This window comes from Oncorhynchus gorbuscha, linkage group LG02 (genome assembly GCF_021184085.1).
Source record: "Oncorhynchus gorbuscha isolate QuinsamMale2020 ecotype Even-year linkage group LG02, OgorEven_v1.0, whole genome shotgun sequence".
Lineage (NCBI taxonomy): Eukaryota > Metazoa > Chordata > Actinopteri > Salmoniformes > Salmonidae > Oncorhynchus > Oncorhynchus gorbuscha.
Window position 1 is genome coordinate 60,684,892 of NC_060174.1, and position 27,454 is coordinate 60,712,345.

The 27,454-nt window shown below is 44.2% G+C and overlaps 1 protein-coding gene across 1 annotated transcript in view; it reads right to left on the reverse strand.

Moving 5' to 3' along the window:
* Positions 1-2,526: 2,526 nt before the first annotated feature.
* The window catches only part of LOC124005720 (macrophage colony-stimulating factor 1 receptor 1-like), a 29,357-nt gene continuing 4,429 nt past the window's right edge, over positions 2,527-27,454 (reverse strand). The window contains exons 2-21 of the mRNA XM_046315214.1: positions 20,468-20,734; positions 20,107-20,385; positions 19,866-20,002; positions 19,561-19,729; positions 19,085-19,295; positions 18,835-18,950; positions 18,583-18,694; positions 18,269-18,426; positions 17,949-18,076; positions 17,731-17,857; positions 17,538-17,645; positions 17,234-17,344; positions 16,941-17,121; positions 14,504-14,583; positions 4,669-4,778; positions 4,444-4,566; positions 4,225-4,336; positions 4,018-4,117; positions 3,817-3,922; positions 2,527-3,384 (exon numbers count right to left, since the gene is read on the reverse strand). Coding sequence (XP_046171170.1) covers positions 3,235-3,384; positions 3,817-3,922; positions 4,018-4,117; positions 4,225-4,336; positions 4,444-4,566; positions 4,669-4,778; positions 14,504-14,583; positions 16,941-17,121; positions 17,234-17,344; positions 17,538-17,645; positions 17,731-17,857; positions 17,949-18,076; positions 18,269-18,426; positions 18,583-18,694; positions 18,835-18,950; positions 19,085-19,295; positions 19,561-19,729; positions 19,866-20,002; positions 20,107-20,385; positions 20,468-20,734 — 2,885 coding nt within the window. The 3' untranslated portion in view covers positions 2,527-3,234. The remainder of the gene's footprint in view (positions 3,385-3,816; positions 3,923-4,017; positions 4,118-4,224; positions 4,337-4,443; positions 4,567-4,668; positions 4,779-14,503; positions 14,584-16,940; positions 17,122-17,233; positions 17,345-17,537; positions 17,646-17,730; positions 17,858-17,948; positions 18,077-18,268; positions 18,427-18,582; positions 18,695-18,834; positions 18,951-19,084; positions 19,296-19,560; positions 19,730-19,865; positions 20,003-20,106; positions 20,386-20,467; positions 20,735-27,454) is intronic.

Sequence of the window (27,454 nt, forward strand, 5' to 3'; positions counted from 1 at the left end):
CTGTACTTTGCTCCGTTCATCTTTCCCTCAATCCTGACTAGTCTCCCAGTCCCAGCCACTGAAAAACATCCCCACCGCATGATGCTGCCACCACCATGCTTCACAATAGGGATGGTGCCAGGTTTTCTCTAGACGTGACGCTTGGCATTCAGGCCTTCGAGTTCAATCTTGGTTTCATCAGACCAGAGAATCTTGTTTCTCATGGTCTGAGTCCTTTGGGTGCCTTTTTGGAAAACTCCAAGCGGGCTGTCATGTGCCTTTTACTGAGGAGTGGCTGCCGTCTGGCCACTCTACCATAAAAGCCTGATTGGTGGAGTGCTGCAGAGATGGTTGTCCTTCTGGAAGGTTCTCCCATCTCTACAGAGGAGCTTTGTCAGAGTGAGCATCGTGTTCTTGGTCACCTCCCTGACCAAAGCCTTTCTCACCCGATTTTGTCAGTTTGGCTAGGCGGCCAGCTCTGGGAAGAGTCTTGGTGGTTTCAAACTTCTTCCATTTAAGAATGATGGAGGCCACTGTGTTCTTAGGGACCTTAATAAATGCTGCAGACATTTTTTGGTACCCTTCCCCAGATCTGTCTCAACGCAATCCTGTCTCGGAGCTCTATGGACAATTCCTTCGACCTCGTGGCTTGATTTTCACTCTTACATACACTGTCAACTATGCGAGCCTTGATATAGACAGGTGTGTGCTTTTCCAAATCATGTCCAATCAATTGAATTTACCACAGGTGGACTCCAATCAGGTTGTAGAAACATCAAGGATGATCAATGAAAAAAAGATTCACCTGAGCTCAATTTCGAGTCTCATAGCAAAGGACCTGAATACTTACGTGAGTATGATATTTCATTTTTTTACATTGTAATGAAAAAGCAGGGAGCAGGTCTCGAACCCTCGACCTCCGAGTCCGAGGTCCGGCGCGCTATCGACTGTGCCGCAAAAGCACGCTCGTGCGGCAGAGTCTATTTCTGTGCTTATAAACCCAGGGCCGTTACAATATACATGTGCAAAAAAAATATAAAACCCTTTTTTCCCTTTGTCATTATGGGGTATTGTGTGTAGATTGAGGACAATGTTTTATGTAGTGCATTTTAGACTTAGGCTGTAATGTACCAAAATGTGGAAAAGTCAAAGGGTCCGAATGCACTGTATATATATACTGTACCAGTCAAAGGTTTGGACACACCTACTCATTCAAGGTTTTTCTTTATTTTTACTATTTTCTTCATTGTAGAATAATAGTGAAGACATCAAAACTATGAAATAACACATATGGAATCATGTAGTAACCAAAAACTTTAAAAAATGTATTTTAGATTGTTCAAAGTAGCCACCTTTTGCCTTGATGACAGCTTTGCAAACTCTTGGCATTCTCTCAACCAGCTTCATGAGGAATGATTTTCCAACAGTCTTGAAGGAGTTCCCACATATGCTTAGCACTTGTTGGCTGCTTTTCCTTCACTCTGCGGTCTAATTGATCCCTAACCATCTCAGTTGGGTTGAGTTCGGGTGATTGTGGAGGCCAGGTCATCTGATGCAGCACTCAATCACTTTCCTTGGTCAAATAGCCCTTACACAGACTGGAGGTGTGATTTGGGTCATTGTCCTGTTGAAGTCTAATTATAAGCTCAAACCAGATGGGATGGTGTATTGCTGCAGAATGCTGTGGTAGCCATGCTGGTTAAGTTTGCCTTGAATATAATAAATAAGAGAGTGACACCAACAAAGCACCATCACACCTCCTCCTCCATGCTTCACAGTGGGAACCACACGTGTGGACATCATCCATTCACCTTTAGCGGTTGGAACCAAAAATCTGAAATTTGGACTCATCCACCAATGGTCAGATTTCCACCGGTCTAATGTCCATTGTTCATGTTTCTTGGCCCAAGCAAGTCTCTTCTTCTTATTGGTGTCCTTTATTAGTGGTTTATTTGCAGCAATTTGACCATGAAAGCCTGATTCACGCAGCCTCCTCTGTTATTTGGGCTGCAATCTGAGGTTCAGTTAACTCTAATGAATTTATATTCTGCAGCAGAGGTAACACTGAGTCTTCCTTTCCTGTGGCAGTCCTCATGAGAGCCAGTTTCATCATCGCGCTTTATGGTTTTTGCGACTGCACTTGAAGAAACTTTGAAAGTTCTTGAAGTTTTCCGCACAATAACCGATTGGCTCAAAAATATTAAGAAATCCACAAATGAACTTTTAACAAGGCACACCTGTTAATTGAAATTCATTCCAGGTCACTACCTTATGAAGCTGGTGTTGAGCGTGCCAAGAGTTACAGTACGTTTCAGTTGAAAGCATTTCTTACACTGAAGGCAAGACAAAAAACAGAAATCATTTGGTTCCATTGAAGTTCACACACTTCAGATTTTCAAACACTCAAGAAAAACTTTCAAAAGAGACTGTGTTGCTACTATACACTATAATAGTAAAACGTTTGCAATAACTATGTCTTTTTGTGCAGCTTAGGCGTGCTCAGTAAAATTGGTGTTGAGAATTTTGGGATTTTTGGAAACATAAAGCTGCATATGTAACTGCCTTTATTATCCAATAGACAGTCATCAAATATATCAAGCTGGTTAGATCAGTTAGTAAAGTATCTCATAAATCTTAAAGGTACATTATCTAGAAATCGCTCAGCCATTTCCTGGTTGCTAACATTCTAATAGCATGCCTCATTTCAGTTTATGACAAAACAAGCAAGTATAGTGTTGTGAATCATTGTACCGTCTAAACCGCTGTGAAATAACAAAATATATTGTTTTTTTCAGCTGCTTGAAGCTTGTGTACAAAATTGAGTGAAAGATGCAAAAACGAAACTTGTGAACGGAAAAGCAGTGCACAGAACAGAAATAGTGCACAGAACAGATCTACTGCTTCGTAGACTTGCTTTCACTGCGAATGACAGATCTATAACTCACATTTCTATGTGAATTTGGTGGGGTCACCCAAAAGCGTACATATTGCAGCTTTTAAAGATAATTCGATTCATATGACCTAATTATGAGCTTTTGGTCATTTGATCAATGATCAAGGCATAACATGATCAAGGCATAAAAGCTTAGTTCCCAATGTTGCTTTACTGGCAGCTACTGTATGGCACTGAAATCATGTTCAGTACAATGAGAATCAAGACATTTGGATAAACTGGTGTGTATCCACCCATCTCTTGCCTGTGATTGACAGATGTTAACGTGAATGTATAGTCATTGATGATGGCCTGATGTGCTCTCAGCAGAACTGGTAGTGGTTCTTTTTCATCAGGAGCTCCTTCTCTCCCTCCTGGTTCAGTGTCTGATCACAATCCCCATTCGTCTTAGCTGGGTCCCCCTGCTCTCCTGCCCCCTGCTGTGGAGTCTTATCCTGCACATTCCTGTAGGTCTGGCAGAAGTCAGGATACTTATATCACATTCAAAAACTTTTTTTCTCCCACCAAATGATATTCTTCCACAAACTCTAAATACATTTTAGAAGTACAGTATATCTAGCTGTAGGGAATGATTAGAAGTTAGTGGAATGCTAAGAGAGAGACTAAACTTTAAAATATTTTCTACAGTGAAAGGGATATACCTAGTCTGTTGTACAACTGAATGCCTTCAACTGAAATGTGTCTTCCGCATTTGAATCAGAGAGGTGTGGGGGGCTGCCTTAATCGACATTCACGGTGCCCGGGGAACAGTTGGTTAACTGCCTTGCTCAGGGGCAGAACGACAGATTTTTACCTTGTCAGCTCGGTGATTCAATCCAGCAACCTTTCGGTTACTGGCCCAATGCTCTAACCACTAGGCAGTGTGTCACTTAAGTCCATCTTACATGGTCTGGCTGGTCAGGCAGTAGCCTTTGGATAAGTTGTCCGATGGTACTGAAGGTCGGACGCTCTGTTGGTTCCAGGTTCCAGCACATTTTCATGATGGTGTATCTGAGGAGAACAATCAGTTTCAGATAGTGCAGCAGGGCTGTCAGGTAACGTCATATCTCTTCACTGATATACCCACCTTGAAGTACAATACTCACATTTCTGGAGGGGCAAAGTCCGGCTGAGACATGTAGCATCCATCTTTGATCATCTTGTAGAACCGGGTGTCCACCACAACATTAGGGTATGGGCTCTTACCTAGAAATACCAACCAAATATTTATTTCAGATATTTCATTTGGACACAAACTTTGATTAATTCAACATAAGACAGTATTTTTGTCATCACGTGCCAGTGTGACCCACCCAGAGAGAAGATCTCCCACAGCAGTATCCCATAGGACCAGACGTCACTCTTCACTGTGTACACACATTCAAAGATGCTCTCAGGGGCCATCCACTTCACTGGCAGACGGGCCTGGGAATACAATAGATTTAGAGATCATCATCATATCATAGTTCGCAATCATTCAAGGATCGGAGCCTCTAAAACTAAAGTGATATCTTGATATGTTATTTACTCACATTTCCTTTCACCACATAGTTGGAGTCATTCTCGATGTCTCTGGCGAGGCCGAAGTCGCAGATCTTAGCCACACGGCCATCGGTCAAGAGGACGTTCCTAGCCGCCACGTCCCTGTGAATGCACTGCACGAAGACAACATAGGCGTCATTCATATGTACGCGTGTGCATCTGCATGTTACACTACATGAGTTATGTTATTCGTTACATTTGTATTGTTCTATTACATTTTTGGATGCCAGGAAGTCCATTCCCTGAGCCACCTGAGAGGAGAACCTCAACAAGTCTTCTATGTCCAGCGACCAGGTGCCTGTCTCTGGATCCTCACATAGGGAAACTATCAGGAAGAGAGAGAGAGAGAGGATATGAGACCTAGGGTTGCAAAGGGAGGGTATATTTCAGGTAACCTTCGAAGTTTACCGGTAAACTACTGACATTTTTATGGAATTGTAATATCACAAATGGAATGACAAAGCTGTAAAACATTATCCTAAATATATACCATCAACTAAGTGAATACCGTTGGTTTAATATGATAGTTTTTCAGCATGAAATATCCTTTATATATTGCACACGCTTCTATTTATTTTACAATGCCAACAGGTCTTTGTTGTAAATGTTTTGGTGCCAAACTGGTGTCAGTTGTGAGAAATGTAAATCATTGGAAGTGTTGCATAGTTATTGTTATGCAGGTGAATGAGGACCCAAAAGCGACTTGGCGAAAACAGAGTCTTTAATCCAGTAAAGTAAATATACAATCATAAAGCACAATTCCACTCGTAATGACGAGAACAGACTGGAGACTCGATCATGAACTGCAGGTTGCCTCGGGAAGGCACTTGAACGTAGCAGACTCAGACACCTGCTCACCACGCAGCATCTGAGGGAAACACGACACGACAGGGCGATACACAGACACAGCACGGTGAACAATAGACAAGGATCCGACAGGGCAGAAACGGAAAACAAGGGGAGAAATAGGGACTCTAATCAGGGAAAAAGATAGGGAACAGGTGTGGGAAGACTAAATGATTGATTAGGGGAATAGGAACAGCTGGGAGCAGGAACGGAACGATAGAGAGAGGAAGGGAGAGAGAAAAAGGGGAACGAACCTAAAAAGACCAGCAGGGAGAAAACGAACAGAGGGAAAAGCCAAATGACAAGACAATATAAGACAAAACATGACAGTACCCCCCCACTCACCGAGCGCCTCCTGGCGCACTCGAGGAGGAATCCTGGCGGCAACGGAGGAAATCATCAATAAGTGAACGGTCCAGCACGTCCCGAGACGGAACCCAACTCCTCTCCTCAGGACCGTAACCCTCCCAATCCACTAAGTATTGGTGACCCCGTCCCCGAGAACGCATGTCCATGATCCTACGTACCTTGTAAATAGGTGCGCTCTCGACAAGGACGGGAGGGGGAGGGAAGACGAACGGGGGTGCGAAGAAAGGGCTTGACACAGGAGACATGGAAGACAGGATGGACGCGACGAAGATGTCGCGGAAGAAGCAGTCGCACAGCGACAGGATTGACGACCTGGGAGACACGGAACGGACCAATGAACCGCGGAGTCAACTTACGAGAAGCTGTCGTAAGGGGAAGGTTGCGAGTGGAAAGCCACACTCTCTGGCCGCAACAATACCTTGGACTCTTAATCCTACGTTTATTGGCGGCTCTCACAGTCTGTGCCCTGTAACGGCAAAGTGCAGACCTCACCCTCCTCCAGGTGCGCTCACAACGTTGGACAAACGCTTGAGCGGAGGGAACGCTGGACTCGGCAAGCTGGGATGAGAACAGAGGAGGCTGGTAACCCAGACTACTCTGAAACGGAGATAACCCGGTAGCAGACGAAGGAAGCGAGTTGTGAGCGTATTCTGCCCAGGGGAGCTGTTCTGCCCAAGACGCAGGGTTTCTGAAAGAAAGGCTGCGTAGTATGCGACCAATCGTCTGATTGGCCCTCTCTGCTTGACCGTTAGACTGGGGATGAAACCCGGAAGAGAGACTGACGGACGCACCAATCAAACGACAGAACTCCCTCCAAAACTGTGACGTGAATTGCGGGCCTCTGTCTGAAACGGCGTCTAACGGGAGGCCATGAATTCTGAACACATTCTCGATGATGATTTGTGCCGTCTCCTTAGCGGAAGGAAGTTTAGCGAGGGGAATGAAATGTGCCGCCTTAGAGAACCTATCGACAACCGTAAGAATCACAGTCTTCCCCGCAGACAAAGGCAGACCGGTAATGAAGTCTAGGGCGATGTGAGACCATGGTCGAGAAGGAATGGGGAGCGGTCTGAGACGACCGGCAGGAGGAGAGTTACCTGACTTAGTCTGCGCGCAGTCCGAACAAGCAGCCACGAAACGGCGCGTCACGCTCCTGAGTCGGCCACCAAAAGCGCTGGCGAATAGACGCAAGAGTGCCTCGAACACCGGGATGACCAGCTAACTTGGCAGAGTGAGCCCACTGAAGAACAGCCAGACGAGTGGAAACAGGAACGAAAAGGAGGTTACTAGGACAAGCGCGCGGCGACGCAGTGTGCGTGAGTGCTTGCTTAACCTGTCTTTCAATTCCCCAGACTGTCAACCCGACAACACGCCCATAAGGAAGAATCCCCTCGGGATCAGTAGAAGCCACAGAAGAACTAAACAGACGGGATAAGGCATCAGGCTTGGTGTTTTTGCTACCCGGACGGTAAGAAATCACAAACTCGAAACGAGCGAAAAACAACGCCCAACGAGCTTGACGGGCATTAAGTCGTTTGGCAGAACGGATGTACTCAAGGTTCTTATGGTCTGTCCAAACGACAAAGGAACGGTCGCCCCCTCCAACCACTGTCGCCATTCGCCTAGGGCTAAGCGGATGGCGAGCAGTTCGCGGTTACCCACATCATAGTTGTGTTCAGATGGCGACAGGCGATGAGAAAAATAAGCGCAAGGATGAACCTTATCGTCAGACTGGAAGCGCTGGGATAGAATGGCTCCCACGCCTACCTCTGAAGCGTCAACCTCGACAATGAATTGTCTAGTGACGTCAGGAGTAACGAGGATAGGAGCGGACGTAAAACGTTCTTTTAGAAGATCAAAAGCTCCCTGGGCGGAACCGGACCACTTAAAACACGTCTTGACAGAAGTAAGAGCTGTGAGAGGGGCAGCAACTTGACCGAAATTACGAATGAAACGCCGATAGAAATTAGCGAAACCTAGAAAGCGCGGCAACTCGACACGTGACCTTGGAACGGGCCAATCACTGACAGCTTGGACCTTAGCGGAATCCATCTGAATGCCTTCAGCGGAAATAACGGAACCGAGAAAAGTAACGGAGGAGACATGAAAAGAGCACTTCTCAGCCTTCACGTAGAGACAATTCTCTAAAAGGCGCTGTAGAACACGTCGAACGTGCTGAACATGAATCTCGAGTGACGGTGAAAAAATCAGGATATCGTCAAGATAGACAAAAACAAAGATGTTCAGCATGTCTCTCAGAACATCATTAACTAATGCCTGAAAAACAGCTGGCGCATTGGCGAGACCAAACGGCAGAACCCGGTACTCAAAATGCCCTAACGGAGTGTTAAACGCCGTTTTCCACTCGTCCCCCTCTCTGATGCGCACGAGATGGTAAGCGTTACGAAGGTCCAACTTAGTAAAGCACCTGGCTCCCTGCAGAATCTCGAAGGCTGATGACATAAGGGGAAGCGGATAACGATTCTTAACCGTTATGTCATTCAGCCCTCGATAATCCACGCAGGGGCGCAGAGTACCGTCCTTTTTCTTAACAAAAAAAAACCCCGCCCCGGCCGGAGAGGAAGAAGGCACTATGGTACCGGCGTCAAGAGACACAGACAAATAATCCTCGAGAGCCTTACGTTCGGGAGCCGACAGAGAGTATAGTCTACCCCGAGGAGGAGTGGTCCCCGGAAGGAGATCAATACTACAATAATACGACCGGTGAGGAGGAAGGGAGTTGGCTCGGGACCGACTGAAGACCGTGCGCAGATCATGATATTCCTCCGGCACTCCTGTCAAATCGCCAGGTTCCTCCTGAGAAGTGGGGACAGAAGAAATGGGAGGGATGGCAGACATTAAACACTTCACATGACAAGAAACGTTCCAGGATAGGATAGAATTACTAGACCAATTAATAGAAGGATTATGACATACTAGCCAGGGATGACCCAAAACAACAGGTGTAAAAGGTGAACGAAAAATCAAAAAAGAAATAGTCTCACTGTGGTTACCAGATACTGTGAGGGTTAAAGGTAGTGTCTCAAATCTGATACTGGGAAGATGACTACCATCTAAGGCGAACATGGGCGTAGGCTTGTCTAACTGTCTGAAAGGAATGTCATGTTTCCGAGCCCATGCTTCGTCCATGAAACAACCCTCAGCCCCAGAGTCTATCAAGGCACTGCATGTAGCACCCGAACCGGTCCAGCGTAGATGGACCGACATAGTAGTACAGGATCTAGATGGAGAGACCTGAGTAGTAGCGCTCACCAGTAGCCCTCCGCTTACTGATGAGCTCTGGCTTTTACTGGACATGAATTGACAAAATGTCCATCAAATCCGCAATAGAGGCACAGGCGGTTGGTGATCCTCCGTTCCCTCTCCTTAGTCGAGATGCGAATACCTCCCAGCTGCATGGGCTCAGTCTCTGAGCCAGAGGTGGGAGATGGTTGCGATGCGGAGCAGGGAAACACCGTTGACGCGAGCTCTCTTCCACGAGCCTGGTGACGAAGATCTACCCGTCGTTCTATGCGGATGGCGAGAGCAATCAAAGAGTCCACACTTGAAGGAACCTCCCGGGAGAGAATCTCATCTTTAACCACTGCGTGGAGTCCCTCCAGAAAACGAGCGAGCAACGCCGGCTCGTTCCACTCACTAGAGGCAGCAAGAGTGCGAAACTCAATAGAGTAATCCGTTATGGATCGATCACCTTGGCATAGGGAAGCCAGGGCCCTAGAAGCCTCCCTACCAAAAACTGAACGGTCAAAAACCCGAATCATCTCCTCTTTAAAGTTCTGGTAATTGTTAGAGCAATCAGCCCTTGCCTCCCAGATAGCTGTGCCCCACTCTCGAGCCCGGCCAGTAAGGAGTGAAATGACGTAAGCAACCCGAGCTCTCTCTCTAGAGTATGTGTTGGGTTGGAGAGAGAACACAATATCACACTGGGTGAGAAAGGAGCGGCACTCCGTGGGCTGCCCGGAGTAGCAAGGTGGGTTATTAACCCTAGGTTCCGGAGGCTCGGCAGGCCAGGAAGTAACAGGTGGCACGAGACGAAGACTCTGGAACTGTCCAGAGAGGTCGGAAACCTGAGCGGCCAGGTTCTCCACGGCATGGCGAGCAGCAGACAATTCCTGCTCGTGTCTGCCGAGCATGGCTCCTTGGATCTCGACGGCAGTGTTACGAGCGTCTGTAGTCGCTGGGTCCATTCTTTGGTCGGATCCTTCTGTTATGCAGGTGAATGAGGACCCAAAAGCGACTTGGCGAAAACAGAGTCTTTAATCCAGTAAAGTAAATATACAATCATAAAGCACAATTCCACTCGTAATGACGAGAACAGACTGGAGACTCGATCATGAACTGCAGGTTGCCTCGGGAAGGCACTTGAACGTAGCAGACTCAGACACCTGCTCACCACGCAGCATCTGAGGGAAACACGACACGACAGGGCGATACACAGACACAGCACGGTGAACAATAGACAAGGATCCGACAGGGCAGAAACGGAAAACAAGGGGAGAAATAGGGACTCTAATCAGGGAAAAAGATAGGGAACAGGTGTGGGAAGACTAAATGATTGATTAGGGGAATAGGAACAGCTGGGAGCAGGAACGGAACGATAGAGAGAAGAGAGAGAGGAAGGGAGAGAGAAAAAGGGGAACGAACCTAAAAAGACCAGCAGGGGGAAAACGAACAGAGGGAAAAGCAAAATGACAAGACAATATAAGACAAAACATGACACAAGGGCTCTCTATGGTCAGGGCGTGACAGGTGGTCCTTCACATCTGAGATGTCAGATTTGTTAAAAAGTCAATTTACAATGAACAAAAAAAGTTATGTCTGTGCCAACACCTTTGAACTTGGTTCTATAAGGTTCTCACTGCAATCCAATCACACAATGCTGGGTTGTAAATAAAAAATAATTGTATGTAAGGTGATGTACTTATTGAGTCATGAGAGAAGAAGACAAAACAGTTCTGAGATCTGGGACTTGAAAAATACTAATTATCTCCAACCACATATTTTGCAGACAGAACCTTCATTATTCGTATCATAAGTTCTGGTCTGCTTTTGCAAGTACTTAGAATTTTTTCACCACTTTTTCAGAAGAATGGTCTTTGTGGTAAAAATAAATACATGCAGCGGCTTTACAGCTTGTTTAAGGCCCATTGGAGAGGCATCGCTATTTTGTTGACTTGTTCTATAGCAATATGAAAACCTCCATGGAAGGGGTATTTCACTAAAATAAAAAATGTACTACAGTTTATTGATAACTAGCAAATAGTTTACTGATTTCGGGTGTCAGAGACCAGAAAAATATATCACCCAGGGCTAAACTTTAGCAATGTTGCTAGTTTTCCATAGGATATAGAGTATTTGTCAATTTAGTGAACTATCGCTTTAACAAATGTGTGATGAACATTAATAAATACAGTGCCTTCGGGAAGTATTCAGACCCATTGGCTTTTTCCACATTTAGTTACTTTACAGCTTTTTTCTAAAATGGATGAAATAAAAAAAACTCCATCAGTCTACACACAATATCCCATAATGACAAAGCGAAAACAGTTTTTTTAGGTTTGCAAATGTATTCAAAATAAAAAACAGATACCTTATTTACATAAGTATTCAGACTGTTCGCTATGACTCAAAATGAAGGTGCACCCTGTTTCCATTGATCATCCTCGAGATGTTTCTACAACTTGATTGAGTCCACCTGTGGTAAATTCAATTGATTGGACATGATTTGGAAAGGCACACACCTGTCTATATAAAGGTCCCACAGTTGACAGTGCATGACAGAGTAAAAACCAAGCAATGAGGACGGAGAAATAGTCTGTAGAGCTCCGAGACAAGATTGTGTCAAGGTGCAGATCTGGGAAAGGGTTGCTAAAAAATGTCTGCAGCATTGAAGGTCCCCAAGAACACAGTGGCTTCCATCATTCTTAAATTGAAGAAGTTTAGAACCACTGAGACTCTTCCTAGAGCTGGCTGCCCGGCCAAACTGAGCAAATGTGAGAAGGGCGTTTGTCAGGGAAGTGACCAAGAACCCAATACTCACTCTGATAGAGCTCTAGAATGCCTCTGTGAAGATGGGAGAACCTTCCAGAAGGACAACCATCTGCAGCACTCCACTAATCAGGCCTTAATGATAGAGTGGCCAGACGGAAGCCACTCCTCAGTAAAATGCACACGACAGCCCACTTGGAGTTTGCCAAAAGACACCTAAAGTCTGATGAAACCAAGATTGAACTCTTTGGCCTGAATGCCAAGCATTATGGTTGGGGGAAATCTAGCACTATCCCTACAGTGAAGCATGATGGTGGCAGAATCATGATGTGGGGATGTTTTTCAGTGGCAGGGACTGTGAGACTAGTCAGGATCGAGGCAAATATGAATGGAGCAAAGTACACAGATCCTTGATAAAACCTGCTCCTTCCAACAGGACAACAACCCTAAGCAAACAGCCAAGACAACGCAGGAGTGGCTTCAGGACAAGTCTCTGAATGTTCTTGAGTGGCCCAGCCAGAGCCCTGACTTGAACTCGATCAAACATCTCTAGAGAGACGCTCCCCATTCAACCTGACAAAGCTTGAGAGGATCTGCAGACAAGAATAGGATAAACTCCCCAAATACAGGTGTGCCAAGCTTGTAGCCTCACACTCAAAAAGACTCGAGGCTGTAATCGCTGCCAAAGGTGCTTCAACAAAGCACTAAAGGGTCTGAATACTTATGTAAATGTAATATTTACGTTTTTGTTCATATAAATTAGCACACAAAAAATGTTTTTTTGCTTTTTCATTATGGGGTATTGTTTGTAGATTGATGAGGAAAAAAATGAATTTAATCAACTTTAGAATAAGGCTGTAACCTAACAAAATGTGGAACAAGCCAAGGGATCTGAATACTTTCCGAAGTCACAGTATATTTGATGTGTTTAGAAAGACGTAAGGGTATTATCTTTAAAAAAAATTTTTTTTTACCCAATTTCGTGGTATCCAATTGTTGTAGTAGCTACTATCTTGTCTCATCGCTAAAACTCCCGTACGGGCTCGGGAGAGACGAAGGTTGAAAGTCATGCGTTCTCCGATACACAACCCAACCAGCCGCACTCTTTCTTAACACAAGCGCACATCCAACCCGGAAGCCAGCCGCACCAATGTGCCGGAGGAAACACTGTGTACCTGGCAACCTTGGCTAGCGCGCACTGCACCCATCCCGCCACAGGAGTCGCTGGTGCGCGATGAGACAAGAACATCCCTATCGACCAAGCCCTCCCTAACCCGGACGACGCTAGGCCAATTGTGCGTCGCCCCACGGACCTCCCGGTCGCGGACGGTTACGACAGAGCCTGGGCGCGAACCCAGAGTCTCTGATGGCACACCTGGCGCTGCAGTACAGTGCCCTTAACCACTGCGTCACCCGGGAGGCCAAGGGTATTATCTTTATTTATTTATTAAATGTCTGTAATTTTCTATTGTGAAAAAAATAAGAAACCCGCACACTGCTCTTGATAGTATCACTGCTCTTGATAGTATCACTGCTCTTGATAGGCATCGGCCTCAAGGCCTTCGTCAGAGATCTTGTGAATTAAAAAACAATAATTGCACCCTTATGTAGACCTAGCCCCAACCACATCCGTTCCACGCATCGAATGGGGTTGGAGTCGAGGGAAAACAAGTAAGCGCTACCAAATATAACAATCTGCATTTCACAAATATTCTATTACAGTGTGTACATAAAATGTATTAAACACGCCTGTAAAGTCACAATGAGGACATCAACCTACCAAGCAAGTTTTCATAAATCATTGGGTACAGCGCAAGCAAAACGTCAGAGCAATCTGAAACGGGGGGATTCATTTATGTTCACATTCACAACATAACATATACATCGATTTTTCGTCATTAAGACCTTGAGCAAATAATGTCTGGAGTGTGAAAATCTCAAAACATTCTCATTTGCTGAGAGTATTATTTATATCACCTCCCCTGTCTGACATCTTAACTTTCTCTATGCCTCAAAATAATCTAAAAGGCGGAAATGTCATGTTTTATGTCATTAAAATGTACTACGCCTGGATAGTCCCTGTGGTTTCTCCTGATTGAACTTTTACGTTGAGTAATTTTTTGTTTGAGAGAACGAGAGTTTTGACCGACGTAACAGCCCACATGGACATTTAATTATGTCGATAACATGATTAAACATGCCAGTGTTTCTCGACAACATCTCCCACTCTTTTGTTATGTTCTATTGGAATTGAAAGAATTGTAACATTCTGTATCAAATTGAACCTTATTGTTCTGAAATGTCAATCTGGGTTCAGCCATATGGTTCTATCTGCGATTGTAACCCCCCCCCCCCCCCCCCCCCCCCCCCCCCCCCCCACGTCTCAGTATTTTGATACTCTGTACTTTAAGGTGAAGACCTGAATTGGTTATGAAAGAAGAATTCACTACAAAACAGTTCTGAGATCTGGGTTGTAAACATTTTTGATGCTCAATTCCTCAGAACTATGCTTTGCGCAGATAGAACCTTACTACAGTCCCAACAATAAAATTAAACTATTTCGTCTTGTACCATATGGTCTATCAACTAGAAACTCATGGACAATATGGTCAGATATAAAGATTAAGAAAATATATTTTATATGATTACATGTTTAAAAGTTATTCAGGTATAAATGACCAAATTTGCAATAGATTACCTGTTAATTACAAAATGTACTGAAAATGCTGGTAACTTTTGTAAATGACCAGTAGCATTGCAACCTTAAGGCGTTCCACTCCACAAACCTCTCTATGCTACTGTGATGAGTAAAAGGATGCTAATTACCCATAGGACAGTGTTTCGGTCTCTGCGCTGGATGCATGTCCAGGAAGTTGTCTGAGCTGGAGCAGGAGATCCCACTGTCACTGCAGACACACAGAGGACTGAGAGGTTTGTTCTGTTTTGTGCGGCAGAATTACAGAACAGATTTATTTTAAACATTTTTATTTCACCTTTATTTAACCAGGTAGGCTAGTTGAGAACAAGTTCTCATTTGCAACTGCGACCTGGCCAAGATAAAGCATAGCAATTTGACACAATACAACAACACAGAGTTACACATGGAATAAACAAAACATACAGTCAATAATACAGTAGAACAAAAGAAAACAAAAAGTGAGTGCAAATGAGGTAAGATAAGGGAGTTAAGGCAATAAATAGGCCATGGTGGCGAAGTAATTACAATATAGCAATTAAACACTGCAATGGTAGATGTGCAGAAAATGAATGTGCAAGGAGAGATACTGGGGTGCAAAGGAGCAAGATAAATAAATAAATACAGTATGGGGATGAGGTAGGTAGATAGATGGGCTGTTTACAGATGGGTTATGTGCAGTGATCTGTGAGCTGCTCTGACAGCTGGTGCTTAAAGCTAGTGAGGGAGATTATGAGTCTCCAGCTTGAAAGATTTTTGCAGTTCGTTCCAGTCATTGGCAGCAGAGAACTGGAAGGAAAGACGACCAAAGGAGGAAATGGCTTTGGGGGTGACCAGTGAGATATACCTGCTGGAGCGTGTGCTTTGAGTGGGTGCTGCTATGGTGACCAGTGAGCTGAGATAAGGCAGGGCTTTACCTAGCAGAGACTTGTCGATAGCCTGTAGCCAGTGGATTTGGTGACGATTATGAAGCAAGGGCCAACCAACAAGAGCGTACAGGTCTCAGTGGTGGGCAGTGTATGGGGCTTTGGTGACCAAACGGATTGCACTGTGATAGACTGCTTCCAATTTGTTGAGTAGAGTGTTGGAGGCTATTTTATAGATGACATCACCATAGTCGAGGATCGATAGGATGGTCAGTTTTACGAGGGTATGTTTGGCAGCATGAATGAAGGATGCTTTGTTGCGATATAGGAAGCCGATTCTAGATTTAATTTTGGATTGGAGATGCTTAATGTGAGTCTGGAAGGAGAGTTTACAGTCTAACCAGACACCTAGGTATTTGTAGTTGTCCACGTATTCTAAGTCAGAGCATTTAGTTTTACTTGCATTTAAGAGCAGTTGGAGGCCACGGAAGGAGAGTTGTATGGCATTGAAACTCGTCTGGAGGTTAGTTAACACAGTGTCCAAAGAGGGGCCAGAAGTATACAGAATGGTGTCGTCTGCGTAGAGGTGGATCAGAGAATCACCAGCAGCAAGAGCGACATCATTAATGTATACAGAGAAGAGAGTCGGCAAGAGAATTGAACCCTGTGGCACCCCCATAGAGACTGAAAACAGGCCCTCCGATTTGACACACTGAACTCTATCAGAAAAGTAGTTGGTAAACCAGGCAAGGCAATCGTTTGAGAAACCAAGGCACAGCAATGCTGTGAGGGTGATAAGCACAATCGTTTGTGAACCGCAGCCCCCCAAACAATTAATTCCTGAGTTTAAATCTTTTTGAGGAGAGGGCGTGTATGTTTTGGTTCTACAAAGCTGTGTCCATTATAAAATTCAATAATACATTAATTGTAGTCATTCTTGCACCATGCGATCTATCATGAGTTCTAAACATGTATTTTTTTAAATTCTCTATGCTCATTATCTATTTTTCCGCGAGCATAATGACAGGCAGTTGGTGGTCGGAGAAGGTCTCTGGAGCCACTGAGCTGGAGGAGTGTGTATCAATCCTGCAGTAGGACTCATTGCGGCCAGCACTAGCAGGTCAAACGACTAAAATGAACGAGTCATGAATCTCGGGTCAGTAAAAAGAGTCGTTCAAAAAGAACGAATCGTTTGCGAACTGCACATCCCTACGGAGATGATGTAGTGATATGTAGAAGAAGAGTATGCATGTGCAGATGATGTTTGTGAAGGAATGCTAAGCTTGCAGAGTAACCATACCCTTTAATTATACCCATTGTGTCCTCATGTTACTGAGCCTGCTACATGACATGGTTACACTACGGTCTACACTGTACATATATTCTGTGTAGGCATTATAATGTGTGGTTTCAATGAAAGCATAAAGACCTTGACACGTGTGAAGAGGCATGCATGTCTTGTTAGAATGGGGATTGTGATACGGCACCACAGAGAGCAGTGAATAAAATCGGAGCACATGAGGTCACTGACTAGTGGAATACACATTACATAAACCATTTGTGGAGACTGAAACTTTGTCTCACATCTGTTTCTCGTTCTGGTGTGCTTTCACTTAAACAGGAACCATGTGTCTGCTGGGAGATTGGAAAAAGAAGAGTGAGTTGAGACGAGAGAGGCGTGTTAGTGATCATTACAGCCTACCTCCTTACACGGGACTCCTGTGCACATGTGTTCTTGTAGTGATCACGGTTCTCTGGAACCCGTGGATCCTCTGGAGTCCCTGGTCCGCTCGGGATAGAGTACAGGAACAGCTTGGCCTTGCTATGCAAGAAGTTCAGCAGGTCGCCATAGCTGCAGTACTCCGTGATCATCAGCATTGGGCCTGTGGTCGAACACAATAAAATGGGATGATCGATTTGGTTAACAATGACACTCGCCAAGTCGTGTTGACCTTGTTGTATGGAAATGCAAGTACAGAAAAGAGTTTGTTGCACCTCCTTGAGTACACGCCCCTAACAGGTTAACAATGTTGTCATGAGATCCCAGGTGACTGAGGATCTTCAGCTCTGACATCAGAGCTTCTCTCTCTTCGGAGTGGGCGCTTGCTGAGGAGGAGAAGTCATTTTTTCATTATTACATGTACTGAGGTAGTGCTTCTTCTACGATGGGTGCAAGTATCCAATAACAGCAAGTATCCTATAACAGTTATCTTTTGTACAAAAACTTTGACTTCCTCCTGTAATTTAAATGCAACGCTAAAGGAAAGATTTTACACACAGTATGAGGAGGCTAACTCACGCTTGAGCATCTTTACTGCCACGCGCGTGGTCATGTTGTCATCTGTCCCCAGACCATAGGCAGTGGCCTCCACTACTTTCCCAAAAGCACCTGCTCCCAGAATCTGGCCTGGAACACACAGTGTTCAGTCAGTCATTACTGTTTAGTGTACTGGTCTCTGTTTTTTACCCCCCAAAACTGCAATAAAACACACCAAGCCTCAGCTTGTCACGCGGGAACTCCCACTTCTTGTTATAAGGAAGTTGTGTAGGGTCAATAAAGGTGTAGTTATTCCCATCATTGGCCTCAATGATCTTCCACCGGACTTCATATTTTGGTTTCTATGGGAGAAAACACATGTTGTGTAATGGTCTAATTGCACATGTCTTTGGGCATTGATTGCCAGTGAATGGGCCAGTAAATGCAGCTCACCTGCTTGTATTTGTACAGGACGATGACAAGCAGAAGGAACAGAAGGGTTGCTGTGCTGGTGGCTCCAATGAAAGTGGGTGTGAACAGCTTGGGCGTTACAAATGTTGGTAAAGTCGCAGCAGGGACACCTAAGACGTAATAAACAACATGCCCCTGAAGTCAGCTCATGACATTATTCAGTACTGAAAAGTGATATTAGATATAAATCTACCTGTAGCTGTTTTAATACTAGTCATGATGTGATAGAACCAGCGCCATGTGAGAACCTCACAAAACCTTTCTTTGTACAGTATATTGTATATCTGCAAAGGTTGTCTTACGCAATACGAAGATGTCCCGCTCTTTACCAACCAGGTTAAAGGTCACACACTCCACTGTGACCTCCATACTTGAGGGACTGAGGGTCAGCTCACTCTGGACCTCCATGGTGCTGGTGAGAAGAGGCTGCACCTCCACGGTGGCATTATCACCATCACACCTGACAACAGAGGAACATCAGGATGAGCACAGAAGAGTCAAAACAGCCTTGGAAAGATCTTGTTCGATTGCAATCCAGTTAGAGAATCTACAATCCATCAATCAAATGTATTTTATACAGCCCTTTTCTTTTTACATCAGCAGTTTTTACACCTACGTGTTTTGTATTCCTGGGCACTGGTACCAGAGGATTGTGGGAGCTGGGTACCCAGATGCGGTGCAGATCAGGGTGGTAACATTCTTCAGTCTCACCATGGCACTGGGTTTCTCTACTCAGTCAGAGAGGACAAACGGCATCACGCTTTTTAAGTCGGCGTCATATTCTCAGATCGGGTCACAATTGCGGTCCATATTTTCCTGCCAGTTTGAATGTTGATGTGACCGATCACGCTGGAGTGAGATCACTTACGGTAGACTTGGACATTGAAGGTGATGGAGCCATTGAGGCATGTGCTCCTGGCGTGGAGGGTGTACTGGCCTCTCTCCTCAGACCTCACTCTCTGTAGCAGCAAGCTGCTCTCGTACCTACAGGGTGACCGTATCAGTCGGTTTCAGCAGTTTCAATAAATAGATTCTGTACTTACTTTATAAATGATTCGATACAAACATTCAGAATCAGACAAATCATGTCCAGTGAAACGAGATGGGAAAACAATGACCTGTTATTGAATCGGACGGCCCATGTGTCGTCATGAGTGGAGATGTTGTGATTGTGAGACATGGGGATGTCCCACCACTGCTCCTTGATTTGGGGATACGCCTCGATCTGAATGTTTATCTCAAGGTTTTCTCCTTCGTTCACTTCAACTAAGGAGCCATTTAAGTAGAGGTCTGGTGACAGGCGGGGTATGAGCCTCATGTAAGGCTTATCTGATGAGGTGAGAGGGAAAATAGAGTGAACGTTATTGTGACCACGAACTTGAACTAAACTGAAAATTGAGATTGTCACACACCAATTTCCTTTTGAGGATGCCGAGCTGAGTTTCACTTTTAAAACAGGTTTCCGTGTTTGGTGTTTGTGGAAATCAACACGAGCCTCGTACTACCATCCCGATCTTGCAGGCTTACATAACTACTGTATGTGTCTGTGTAGTGAAACATATTAGACGCTAGATCAACACTCCCTAATGCTTACCAACAACCTGCAGGTAGGTGGTGGAGCTGTTGAACCCAGCCTCATTCATGGCTGTACAGGTGAAGTTTCCTGTGTGAGACATGGCCACAGCTGGAATAGTCACACTACTGGTGATGTGCACTTGATTACTCTGGTCCTCTTGTATCATTTTATGTGAAAAGTCCAATACCTATAAAAACAAAACCAACATATCAGTTCAGATCTTCAGAAATATACTGTATCATACAAGTTAAAAGCACACCTAGGTAGGGAAAACATCTATGGTTTAATGACATAAATTGACAATAGGCTACTGTTTAACTGACTTTGAGGGAGGAGTGTTTCCACGTCACGTTGTAGAAGTGGTTAGGGTTGCTGGTAATGCAGGGGATCAGGAGCTGCTCTCCAACAATACGAACATACCCATTTACCTCAATTAGCACAGATGGTGGCAAACGCAAGCCTGGAACAGACGTAGAGAAGTGTTTAGATGTGTTGAAATGCTTTGGGGCTAATAACCTCAATGTCCAACAAACACAAATGCACAAGACATCAACCTCATCTCACTTTGAATGACGAAGATGGGGACAACTTTGGAGACTTTCGTGACCCCATTGATCTTTGCACTGCAGACGTAGTCTGCGCTGTGGCTGGTCAGAAGGTATCGGATGAGGATTCCTCTCTTTGGGTTGACAGTGTAGTTCATGTCGGGGGGTGTCGGGTCTCCGTTGGCCATACGGACGGATAGGTCGGTGGCTATGGGGTTTGTCAGCTGACAGAGGAGAACATCACTGCCCTCCTTCACATCTCCCAGGGTTCGAGGGGTCACCAAGATGTTATGGGGATCTATAAGGAACATAACACGTGATATATGGTGCATGTGAGTCTTCAGGTTGAGCAATGAATATGACAATACTTATACACGTACCTTTCACATAGATGTGGACCTCTGAGATGAGGTCTGGTTGGTTCTCATACATGCACTGGTATGTTCCAGTGTAGTCTACTGTAAGGCGCCTGGTGGTAATCACACTCCCCAGTCTAGTTTTCCTCATGAGTTTGAATGCTGTGGTTGACCAGGCGACTGTGCTGTAACCCTCACAGGTCAATGTGAAAGATGAGGTTCCAACAGGGATAGTCCACACAGCCTCCCTCAGCACCACTGAGTTCAGCTTGATCACTGGACGGCTCCGCTCTGTCAACAAACCAAAGACAGAAACAGGAATGAATAACACACATAAACAAATCTAGCAATCTCCTGTTTCATGGAATGCAGACATAGTCTTACACAGCTATTCCCAAACAATGCCGTCGGGGGTACGCCCCCCCCCCAAAAATGTTTTACCCTGTTTTTCTCCCCAATTTTGTGGTATCTAATTGTTAGTAGTTACTATCTTGTCTTATCACTACAAGTCCCTTACGGGCTCGGGAGAGACGAATGTCGAAAGCCATGCGTCCTCCGAAACACAGCGCGCATCCAACCCGGAAGCCAGCAGCACCAATGTGTCGGAGGAGACACCGTGCACCTAGTGACCTGGTCAGTGCGCACTGTACCCGGGCCTGCCACAGCGCTGTGCGTTGCCCCATGGGCCTCCCAGTCGCGGCCGGCTGCGACAGAGCCCGGGCTCGAACCCAGAGTCTCTGGTGGCACAGCTAGCACTGCGATGCAGTGCCTTAGACCACTGCGCCACCCGGGAGGCCGCAATCCACATTTTTTTCTCTCGCCTGACTAGCCTCGTTTCACTGCCAAAAATCAAATGAAACTATCTAGTATCTAGTATCTAGTAGCGAAATAACAACAAAATTCCAAATACAGGTAGCCTAGTCAAATAATGAACATCCAATCACATTAACCGTTACTCTCTTGTGGGAAACTTCACTCTTGCGCAGACATTTAGAAACGAAACATGACCATTTGAAAAATAAGCCACCGGAGTTTTTTGAGCGAGAATAAAGACGACTTTCGAGTAGTAAGACATGTATAAAAGCAACAGATACCATTAATAAGAAGGGGCTAGAAGCATCTTATATGGTGAGCTACCGAGTGGCTTGGACAGGCAAGCACCATACTATTGTGGAGGACCTCATTCTTCCTGCTGCCGTGGATATGGCTGGGACACTGCTGGGGGGTAAAGGCCAAAAAACTATACAGACAATATCTTCATCAAAAAACACTGTTTCACAATGCATCACTGACATGAAAGGAGATGTTTTGAAACAATTACTGCTTCACATACAAGCCAGTGAATGATATGCGCTACAGCTGGATGAGCCAACAGATGTGTCGGGCCTGGCACAGCTCCTGATATATGTCCGGGAGGTAGCCTAGTGGTTAGAGCGTTGGGCCAGTAACCGAAAGGTTGCTGGATTGAATCCCCGAGCTGATAAGGTAAAAATCTGTCGTTCTGGCCCCGAGCAAGGCAGTTAACCCACTGTTCTCCGGGCACCGAAGACGTGGATGTCGATTATGGCAGCCCCCCGCACCTTTCTGATTCAGAGGGGTTTGTGTTAAATGCGGAAAACACATTTCAGTTGAAAGCATTTAGTTGTACAACTGCCCTATTAAGGAGGACATCCTCTTCTGGAAACCAGGACAACAGGAGAGGATATTTTTTAAGTACTGGACAGCTTTATGACATCAAATGGACTTTAGTGGTCAAGATGTATTGGTATCTGTACTGATGGTGCAAAAGCCATGACAGGGAGACATAGTGGAGTGGTAACGCATGTGCAAGTCGTTGCTCCCGTCGCCACTTGGGTACACTACAGCATCCACTGAGAGGCTCTTGTTGCCAAGGGTGGCTTGAAAGACATTTTGGGCAATACAGTGAAAATGGTTAACTTTGTTAAAGCAAGGCCCCTGAACTCTTGTGAGTTTTCTGCATTATGCAATAATATGGGCAGCGACCATGTAATGGTTATCAAGGGGCAAAGTATTGACACGTTTTTTAAAATTAAGAGACGATCTTAAAGTTTTCTTTACTGACCATTTTTACTTGTCTGACTGAGTTTCTCACACGACTGGCCTGTCTGGGTGATGTTTTTCTCACCTAAATTATCTAAATCTAGGATTACAGGGACACTCCCCAACTATATTCAATGTGCGGGACAAAATTGAGGCTATGATTAAGAAGTTGTAGCTCTTTTCTGTCTGTGTTAACAAGGACAACACACAGGTCTTTCCATCATTGTATGTTTTTTAGTGTGCAAATTAACTCAAGCTTATGGACAATGTCAAATGTGATATAGTGAAGCACCTGAGTGAGCTGGGCGCACAATTACGCAGGTACTTTCCCGATATGGACGACACAAACAACTTGATTCGTTATCCCTTTCATGCCCTGCCTCCAGTCCACTTACCGATATCTGGACAAGAGACCCTCATCGAAATTGCAACAAGCGGTTTTAATTCTAATTAAATTTAATCAGAAGCCACTGCCAGATTTCTGGATAGGGCTGTGCTCAGAGATTCTTGCCTTGGCAAATCGCACTGTTAAGACACTGATGCCCTTTGCAACCACATACCTATGTGAGAGTGGATTCTTGGCCCTCACTACCATGAAAACTAAATACAGGCACAGACTGTGTGTGGAAAATGATTTAAAACTGAGACTCTCCAATACAACCCAACATTGCAGAGTTATGTGTATCCTTTCAAACACAACCTTATCATTAACCTGTGGCGAGTTATTCACCATTTGTGATGAACAAATAAGGTTTTATATGTAAGATGGCTAACAAAGAGCAAAATGATTGATTATTATTATATTATTATTTGTGCCCTTGTCCTATAAGAGCTCTTTGTCACAACTTTGCTCATGGGAAGTGACAAAAACTCACACTCATTCTTATGTTTAATACATGTATTGTATAGTGTGTGTGTGGCAGGCTGACAATGATGGCAAAAAAACAACATTTGAGAGTGCGCTAACCCTGGTGCTAGAGAGGGTACAGCTGGAGGTTGAGTGTATGAAGGGGAACGGGACTATAAAAAGTTTGGGAACTACTGGTCTACTGTAATGATATACTTCATATTTGAATTAACACATTTGTAACTCCAATACCTACAGTACAGTGCATTCGGGAAAGTATTCAGACCCCTTGACTTTTTCCACATTTTGTTACATTAATCATTTCCCCTATCTATCTACACACAATACCCCATAATGAAGAAGCAAAAACAGGTTTTTATACATTTTTGCAAATGTATTAAAAATAAAAAACAGAAATACCTTATTTATAAAAGTATTCAGACCCTTTGCTTGGAGACTCGACTTTGAGCTCAGGTGCATCCTGTTTCCATTGATCACCCGTGAGATGGTACATTTGATTTATTGGACATGATTTGGAAAGGCACACACCTGTCTATATAAGGTCCCACAGTTGACAGTGCATGTCAGAGCAAAAACCATGTCAAACGAATTGTCCGTAGAGCTCTGAGACAGGATTGTGTCGAGGCACAGATGTGGTGGAAGGGTACCAAAACATGTCTGCAGCATTGAAGGTTCCCAAGAACACAGTGGCCTCCATAATTCTTAAATGGAAGAAGTTTGGAACCACCAAGACTTTCAGCTTTAATTTGAGGGTATATACATCTAAAATGGGTGAACGGTGTGGCAATTACAGCACTTTTTATATGTGGTCACCCCCTTTTTGAAGGGACCAAAAGTAATTGGACTATTCACTCCTCAGCTGTTCCATTGCCAGGTGTGTGTTATTCCCTCATTAGTTAATTTACAAGGTCAAGAGTTTATTTCAAGTGTGGCATTTGCATTTGGAATCTGTTGCTGTTGACCCTCAATATGAGGTCCAAAGAGCTGTCACTGCCAATGAAGCAAGCCCATCATTAGGCTGAAAAATCTAAACAAACCTGTCAGAGAGATAGCTAAAACATTAGTTTTGGCCAAATCAACTATTTGGTACGCTCTTAAAAAGAAAGAACGCACTGGTGAGCTCAGGAACACCAAAAGGCATGGAAGACCACAGAAAAAAACTGTGGTGGATGACAGAAGAATTCTTTCCCTGGTGAAGAAAAAAACCCTTCACGACAGTTGGCCAGATCAAGAACGCCCTCCAGGAGGGAGGTGTATTTGTGTCAAAGTCAACAATCAAGAGAAGACTTCACCAGAGAAAGTACAAAACGGTTTACCACAAGATGTAAATCATTGTTAAGCCTCAAAAACAGAAAGACCAGATTTGAGTTAGCCAAAAAAAACATATTTTAAAAAGCCTGTATAGTTCTGGAACAACATCCTATGGACAGATGAGACAAAGATCAACTTGTACTAGAATGATGGGAAGAGAAGAGTATGGAGAAGGGAAGGAACTGCTCATGATCCGAAGCATACCACCTCATCTGTGAAGCATGGTGGAGGTAGTGGTATGGCGTGGGCATGTACGGCTGCCAATGGAACTGGTTCCCTTGTATTTATTGATGATGTGACAGCTGACAAAAGCAGCGGGGTGAATTCTGAAGAGTTTAGGGCTATTATTATCTGCACAGATTCAGCTAAATGCTTCAGATCTCATTGGACGGCGCTTCACAGTGCAGATGGACGATGACCCAAAGCATACTGCGAATGCAACCCAATACGTTTTTAAGGCAAAAAAAGTGGAATGTCCTGCAATGGCCAAGTCAATCACCTGACCAGAATCCAATTGAGCATACATTTCACTTGCTGAAGGCAAAACTGAAGGCAAAACACCCCAAGTACAAGCAGGAACTGAAGACTGCAGTAAGGCCTGGCAGAGCATCACCAGGGAAGAAACCCAGGATCTGGTGACGTCTATGGATTCCAGACTTCAGGCAGTCATTGACTGCAAAGGATTTGCAAACAAGTATTAAAACTCACAATTTATTTTATGATTATATTAGTTTGTCCAATTATAGTTGAATTTAGAAGTTTACATACACTTAGTTTGGAGTCATTAAAACAAATGTTTCAACCACTCCACAAATTTCTTGTTAGCAAACTATAGTTTTGTCAAGTCGGTTGGGACATCTACTTTGTGCATGACACAAGTCATATTTCCAACAATTGTTTACAGACAGATTATTTCACTTATAATTCACTGTATCTCAATTCCAGTGGGTCAGAAGTTTACATACACTAAATTGACTGTGCCTTTTAACAAAATTCCAGAAAATGTTGCCATGGCTTCCGGAAAAAACTTTCCGGAAAAAGCAAACCATGCAATAATCTGAGTACGGCACTCAGAGACCAACACAACCCAAGCAGATATCCGCCATGTTGGAGTCAACAGAAGTCAGAAATAACATTATAAATATCACTTACCTTTGATGGTCTTCATCAGAATGCACTCCCAGGAATCCCAGTTCCACAATAAATGTTTGTTTTGTTCGATAATGTCCATCATTTATGTCCAAATAGCTCCTTTTGTTAGCACTTTCAGTTCACAAATCAAAATTCATGACACGCGTTCACTAGTTGCAACATTTCCGTTACCGTCCATAGAAACAAGCAAAGTATAGAATCAATCTTTAGGATGTTTTTATCCTAAATCTCCAATAATGTTCCAACCGGAGAATTCCTTTGTCTGTAGAATTGCAATGGAACGCAAGGTAACACTCACGTGAACGAGCGTCACGAGTGCATGGCATTCTGACAGACACCTGTGTCACACCCTGACCATAGTTCGCTTTGTATGTTTCTATGTTTTGTTTTGTCAGGGTGTGATCTGAGTGGGCATTCTATGTTGTGTGTCTAGTTTGTCTGTTTCTGTGTTTGGCCTGATATGGTTCTCAATCAGAGGCAGGTGTAAGTCATTGTTTCTGATTGGGAACCATATTTAGGTAGCCTGTTTGGTGTTGGGTTTTGTGGGTGATTGTCCCTGTCTCTGTGTTTGCACCAGATAGGGCTGTTTTGGTTTTTAACATTTATTGGTTATGTTAGTCTATTCATGTATAGTTTCTTTATTAAAGAACCATGAGTAATAACCACCCTGCGTTTTGGTCCGCCTCTCCTTCGACACAAGAAAACCGTTACAACCTGGTTCATTCCCCTCTCATTCCCCCTCCTTCACAGTAGAAGCCTCACACAAGGTTCTAAAGACTGTTGGCATCTAGTGGAAGCCTTAGGAAGTGCAACATGACCAATATCCCACTGTATCTTCAATAGGGAATGAGTTGAAAAACGACCAACCTCAGATTTCCTCTTCCTGGTTGGATTTTTTCTCAGGTTTTTGCCTGCCATATGAGTTCTGTTATACTCAAAGACATCATTCAAACCGTTTTAGAAACTTCAGAGTGTTCTCTATCCAAATATATTCGCTTCTGGGACCAGGTAGCAAGCAGTTTACTGTGGGCACCTCTAGGCACCTTATTCATCCAAGCTACTCAGTACTGTCCACAGCCATAAGAAGTTTTAAGGACAACAAAGTCAATCACAAAGTCCTGACCTCAACCCAATAGAAACTGTGTGGGCAGAACTGAAAAAGTGCGTGCAAGGAGGCCTACAAACCTGACTCAGTTACACCAGCTCTTTCAGGAGGAATGGGCCAAAATTCACCCAACTTGTTGTGAGAAGCTTGTGGAAGGCTACCTGCAACGTTTGACCCAAGTTAAACAAATTAAAGGCAATGCTACCAAATACTAATTGAGTGTATGTAAACTTCTGACCCACTGGAATGTGATGAAAGAAATAATATCTGAAATAAATCATTCTCTCCACTATTATTCTGACATTTCACATTCTTAAAATAAAGTGGTGATCCTAACTAACCTAAGACAGGGAATCTTGTTACTAGGATTAAATGTCAGGAATTGTGAAAAACTGAGTTTAAATGTATTTGGCTGTACATTGGTGCAACGATTGTGCTTTTTTGCGCAAAAGCACTTTTGTTATAAATGTATATAAATGGTTGTTATTCCTACACGGTTCATACAATAATTTTG